At 31.2% G+C, this 5,903-nt stretch overlaps 1 protein-coding gene across 1 annotated transcript; it reads left to right on the top strand.

Annotated features, from left to right (window-relative positions):
• The first annotated feature begins 887 nt into the window (after window positions 1-887).
• LOC133173531 (phospholipase A and acyltransferase 2-like) lies at window positions 888-5,652 on the top strand. Its single transcript, XM_061308515.1, has 4 exons — window positions 888-987; window positions 1,414-1,600; window positions 2,521-2,650; window positions 5,554-5,652. The coding sequence occupies exons 1-4, from the start codon at window positions 888-890 to the stop codon at window positions 5,650-5,652; spliced, it is 516 nt and encodes a 171-aa protein (XP_061164499.1).
• The last annotated feature ends 251 nt before the right edge of the window (window positions 5,653-5,903 follow it).

The raw sequence follows: 5,903 nt of genomic DNA, 5'->3' as shown, positions 1-5,903 counted from the left end.
CCGCTTTGGTAGGGATTCAGTGTGTCATTTAACCACTGAAGGGATCAGATGTTCACCGCTGGGTCGGAGAACTGCTCTTTCTTTCCTGATTCTTTTTCATTGGTGGTAGTTTCACATTTATGTTTATTTAATTGGATGATTCAACATTGATTAGTTAGGTGCGAATATGATGAAGATCTAGCTGTTTTTGTAGGTAAGGTCGTAATGAACTAAAGGGGACATCCTGAATAATAGCCTTAATGTAAAACCGATGTTCATTACTACGTTTACGTCTCTATTTGTCATCAAAAAAAAAGTCCCATAATATTCACCTTGCTTTTTTTTTTGAAAATATTTTTCTGGAACTTTGCAGAAAAAACAAGACACGTAATTATTCCGTTTAACTTTTAAATTAACTCATTAAACTGTGTTTTGTAGAATATTAAATTGGAGTATTATATTTGGAATGGTCTTTTTTTTTAAGATCTTTAATGGCATGGTATTTTGTTGTTTACTTTATAGAGTTACCTTTCTTTACCTTTTGTCCAATTCGGCATGTACTATTTATAGCTTTTACGCGAAATCTTGTCTCCGAGACCTACAAGTACAACACAACGAGGAAAGTATTAACTTTACGACAATATCATATTCTTTTCCCTAAAGCAAAGCTTCACTACAGGTAAGAGCTCTCTGTGTTTGCATATTCTTTACGTAATATCTGTCATCCCAAAACATTAATTGTTTTTGTACTTAAGATGAAGAAATAATGAGAGTAACTTGTCATGATTATGTAGTAATGGAACAAAAAATATCATCAATACCTAAAACTATTGATTTTTACAAATCCATAGGTTCAATGTTACTGCTTCTATGCTAATCCGTTATATTTTTAGCATTTTTATGTTGTCATGAACGAATTACATAACAGAAAAGTTATAAATAGAGCACGAAAAGGAGATTTACTAGAATTTCTAAGAGGATGGTACTTGCACTGGGCTGTCTATGTAGGTAATAGTTATATTCCTTGATTTTTTTATTTTAAAATATGATAAGATATGTATAAAATATGTGTGAACAAGTAGTGCAAACATATGAAAGCAAAAAACTAGGATATTAGGATTTTTATTCTTAATAATAGGATTCCGTGTAATTCAATTAAGACATCCACGTACAAATTTTTACTTAATGCTGATTTTGTAAAAATGTAACTCAAAATAAGCGAAAAGTTAATGAATAATTGTTTTTTGATGATGAAAGTTTAACACTTCATGGTAAAATGTATTTCTCTTGTCAGAATTAAGACACTGTGTAAAATTTTTGTTCACAGTGTGTAAACTGTAGATGAAGAAATGATTTGCATCAAAACGGAAACATAATTCTATGAACACCACAGTTAAAAGATGAAAATAGGTGCATTGATATTTACCTTCAAAGGAAATAAAGAGGTTGTGCATTTAGCTGGTATTGATGATGATGGTGTAAATGGAAACTCAAACCCTAGTCACGTCCTTTCCATTTGTGGGAAGAAGTTCAACAAGGCTGTGGTCAAAAGGGAGAGTTTTTGGAAAGTGGTTCAGGATTCCAAGGCAAAAATCAACAATGACAAGGATAGGAAATGCAGGTTCCTAGCAAAATAAGTTAAAGTTATTTTTTCAAAAAAGTTTATAAAGATTTCGAAAAATTAGTATCGTAAAAATATACTTGAACAGATACCACAGAGTCTGACACATCTGTTTCATATTTAAATATTCACTAGAAAAAGACGTTAGTGGTAACCTAACAACTAAGCTTTCTGATAAACATGATGACTTCAATTTTTCAATCAACTTCCCTTACTTATGTAGTAATATACACTTATCACCTGCATATGGGGTTTATGTTTCTCAGCTGATTCGATACGCATGAGCATGTTCTACGTATGAACAATTTCTAAAACGAGGAAAGCTATTGACAAACAAGTTGATGAAACAAGGATATCAACAGTCTCGTTTGAAGTCATCATTTTGTTAGTTTTAAGGTCGATACAATGACATTGTCAGCACATACAACCTATCATTGAGCCAAATGCTGACTGACGTTTTCATACTAATTGTTAGGCCATTATAAATACACTGAACTGCCTTCGGATTTTCCCGTTTTTCCCGATCATGACTAGGAGCACACGGTGGGTGTGACCGGTCGGCAGGGGATGCTCACTCCTCCATGGCACCTAATCCCACCTCTAAATATTTGCTCTTCTCCAAATTTATATCGTTTCATTGGACTTTCGAGATTGAATACTGTTTGTTATCTTCATATTTCACGGTAACGTCCTTGTTCCATATAAAGTATTACTGAAACTAAAAAATCATGTCTCAAATTAAAAATTATATATATTTACCCAGTTTACTTTAGTAATTCTCATCAGTTCAGAATGAATTCAATTATATATAGAAATGAGAATTGCTATTTTAAGATATTTAATTTTTCAGACTTCTGTAATGTGAACAAATACATTGTTATTTGGCAAATAATCAAATGATTATTAAAATGTTTCTATAGACCACGTCCCGCGCATCAAATCGCTGAAGAAGCTTTTAAGAAAATAGGAGAAATTGACTACAATGTTTTTTGGAAGAATTGTGAACATTTTGCGGCCTTCTGTAGATACGGAGTGAACTGGTCCGTGCAGGTATCATTAACATTCGTATATATATATATATATATATATATATATATATATATATATATATATATATATATATATATATATATATATATATATATATATATATAAATGCTCATACGTTATGACATAATCAACATTCAAAATTAAGGTTACTATCTTGGTTGCCTTGGTAACGGGCTTATATAGATTTTTGCCCCATTTACTCTCATTTCAAGCATTTCAAGCATAAAAATGCTAAATTCTTGATTTCATGTGGTTTAATCATATTTATTATTTTGAGAAATTCATACGTTATATGAATAGAACAAATTAAGCATTATATAACACAATTAAAAAAAATTCTACAAGTTACTGCAAATTCTTCAATTGATAGCTCAAAGATGACCAAATTCTTACATTTTGAAAATGGTCAATTTTACCCTATATTTCAAAAAGTCTCTCAAGAAATGCAGGCAATTCAAGAAAAATCACCATAAAAACACCATCGTAATATTTGTTAGCTTTTATAAAAAGTAGAGTGGGGGTTTATTTTGTTTTCGGTATTTTGAACTTCGAAAATTGGCATTTTGCTAAATAATATTTTGTTCAAAATGTTACCAAATACTGGATGTTTTATAAAATTTCTTTTCCAAACATTTTTCTCATTGATAAATAAGACAAACCGAATTGTTAATAAATATTACTAAATATAAATAAGATAAAACAAAATTAATTGACTTATTATTGTTTTTCTGTGATCTTTTACAAAGGGCAGATAACTCAAAACCTAAAGAAAATTATCTGACGTGTTTAACTTTTTACTGGAACTTATTCCTTTAACAACATTTTCAAATACTAGATAAAAAATGGAAAAAGATAATGGATAAAAACTCTAATGACACTTTTTCAACTAAAAAATAGTAAATAAATAAATAATTACTACTTCATACATAGGTAGGTAGATATTAATTTAGCAGGTTTGAAATTTGATAAGCTAATTTTAATTTCCTCCATTTAAATTTTGCTTATTTCCAGATGCATATCTTTATAAATTAATTTTACTCGATTAAAGCAATTAAGAATTATTCAGGTTGACCATAAATTAACACTCCATTAAAAATAAAACCATTAATGTATAGTCTTACAATCAGTAAACATACACATATTCATATAATTTTATCGTTACTTTGAAAAACAGCCTTTTTTCAAATCGCTAATAAAGATCTTATATTAGTATTTACATTAAGGTCGATTTAACATAACAATCATAAAGTTTAACTTCATTCTTTCTTGCCCTTACACTCAAAATGTATTGAAATCTATCTCTCTCTCTCTCTCTCTCTCTCTAAATACGATGTAAACCTAGAATTATGGAAAACTCAACAGGAAAATTACTCGCTGAAACAATCGATAAATCAGTACAAATATTAATGATACAACTTGTTGGCACACCAGTCTCAATGCTTTTTTTAGAAAGTCAGAGACTAGTATTGTTGAGATTTTACTATACAATGAGCAATAAAAAAAATACTGTAGAGTGCATAGTTTTCAAGAATTCGCCCATTTGATACCATTAAGATTAGAACTCTAAATATAAGCGAAACAAGAAGTTTGTGCGCTAGATGTACAGCTGTTTAGAAGACTTTATAATATAATTCTTTTGAGACGATGTCTTCCAACAATCTCATGGAATTCATGTTGGTACAAATTGTGCCCCGTTATTTGCAGACCAAACTTTTTTGATATTCTTATGAAGCGGAATGTATTAAAAAGTTTCTAAATGAAAAGAACTCTCTTCAATTCGACATTAAGATAAGTCGATAACGTTTTATAAATAAACAATATTCAACTTCATTCCAACTTTGAACCGTCACTGTAGCTCAGTAGGTAGAGCGCTCGCTCTGGGATCGGAAGGTCGTTGGTTTGAATCCCGGCCGCGACCGACGTAAGTCGATAAGAAAATGGGTAGCAACTGTTCCTTCGCCAAGCGCTCGGCACTTTCAAGGGAAGGTTACGGATCAGGACTTCGGATGAGACCTTGGGGACCGAGGTCCCGTGTCAATGCAGGTGTTGGCACGATAAAGATCCCTCACTGCTCAATGGTTCAGAGTGCCGAATAAAGGTCAAAATTTGAAGCCCTTCACCGGTATATGGTGACGTCTCTATATGAGTGAAAAATTCACTAACGGGACGTAAAACAACATACAATAAATCAATCATTCCTTCTTTGATTCGATATATATATATTGAGTTCGAAACAAAATACACCATATAGTCTAATATATTTGATTTATAATCGATTCTCTTACTAGAGAAAGACTTTTATGACAAACTAACAAATAAACTTTATGATAAACGTGATGACTTCAACTTTTCTATCATCAAGTCCCTCTATTTTCGTAGCAATACATAATTAGCACCTTCATATGGAGTAAGTGTCTCCCAATTGATTTGATACCCCAGAGCATGTTCTACGTACGAAACAATTTTTTAAACGGGACAAGCTATTGACAAATAAGTTGATAATACAAGGATATCAATAATTTCGTTTTGCAAATTTTTTGATCGATAATGTCCTTGTTTGTATGTAGAATCGTTCTTTAGATAGAATGTTCACTCTTTCCTACATATTATACGGACATATCATCCACACTGAATTTCCGTTTGCTTGATCATGGCAAGGACCATTCGGCACTTTCCAGGGATGCTTACTCCTCTATGGCATCTACACCCACCTCTGTTTTTAGAAAACTCCGTTTGCTCTGCAATTATTACAATAAGTGGACTTTTAAGCAAGATCACTGTTCGTTACCTTTACATTCATTAAGAAAAAACAAAAAGATTTTGTATCTATTCTTAGGGGTATTTTTTTTATTGATGACAAATATTCATTTCCCTATATGCTATAATATCGTCATGTTCTACAGGCTAACAAAGCTCTAGTTGTCATTATGTTGTCCGGAGCTGCTGTGATGGTCGGTGGTATAGTCATGGAAGTTTCTGGTTGGAAAAAAGAAAGAAACTAGAATCTACGTACTATAATTTTCTCAATGAATAAAAATTTATAGTATTGAATTTACCTCCTGAATGCATTAGCTTTTATCTTGAAGAAAAATACTTCTTAAACTGTGATATATACACCGTGATACATGACGTATGCCTTCAATGTTTCTTTCGCATTTAATTGGAAAGTTTTTTTAAGTGTTATATTAGTCATTCTTTTTTATAAGAGTTTAAATTGAATTTATTATGTAATTCAAAAAACAAAGTGCAGAAT

The sequence above is a fragment of the Saccostrea echinata genome, unplaced genomic scaffold (assembly GCF_033153115.1).
Source record: "Saccostrea echinata isolate AGI-Se365-2 ecotype Australia unplaced genomic scaffold, CSIRO_AGI_Sech_v1 ptg000056l, whole genome shotgun sequence".
In the NCBI taxonomy this organism is placed as follows: domain Eukaryota; kingdom Metazoa; phylum Mollusca; class Bivalvia; order Ostreida; family Ostreidae; genus Saccostrea; species Saccostrea echinata.
This window is presented reverse-complemented; position numbering and strand designations above follow the sequence as displayed.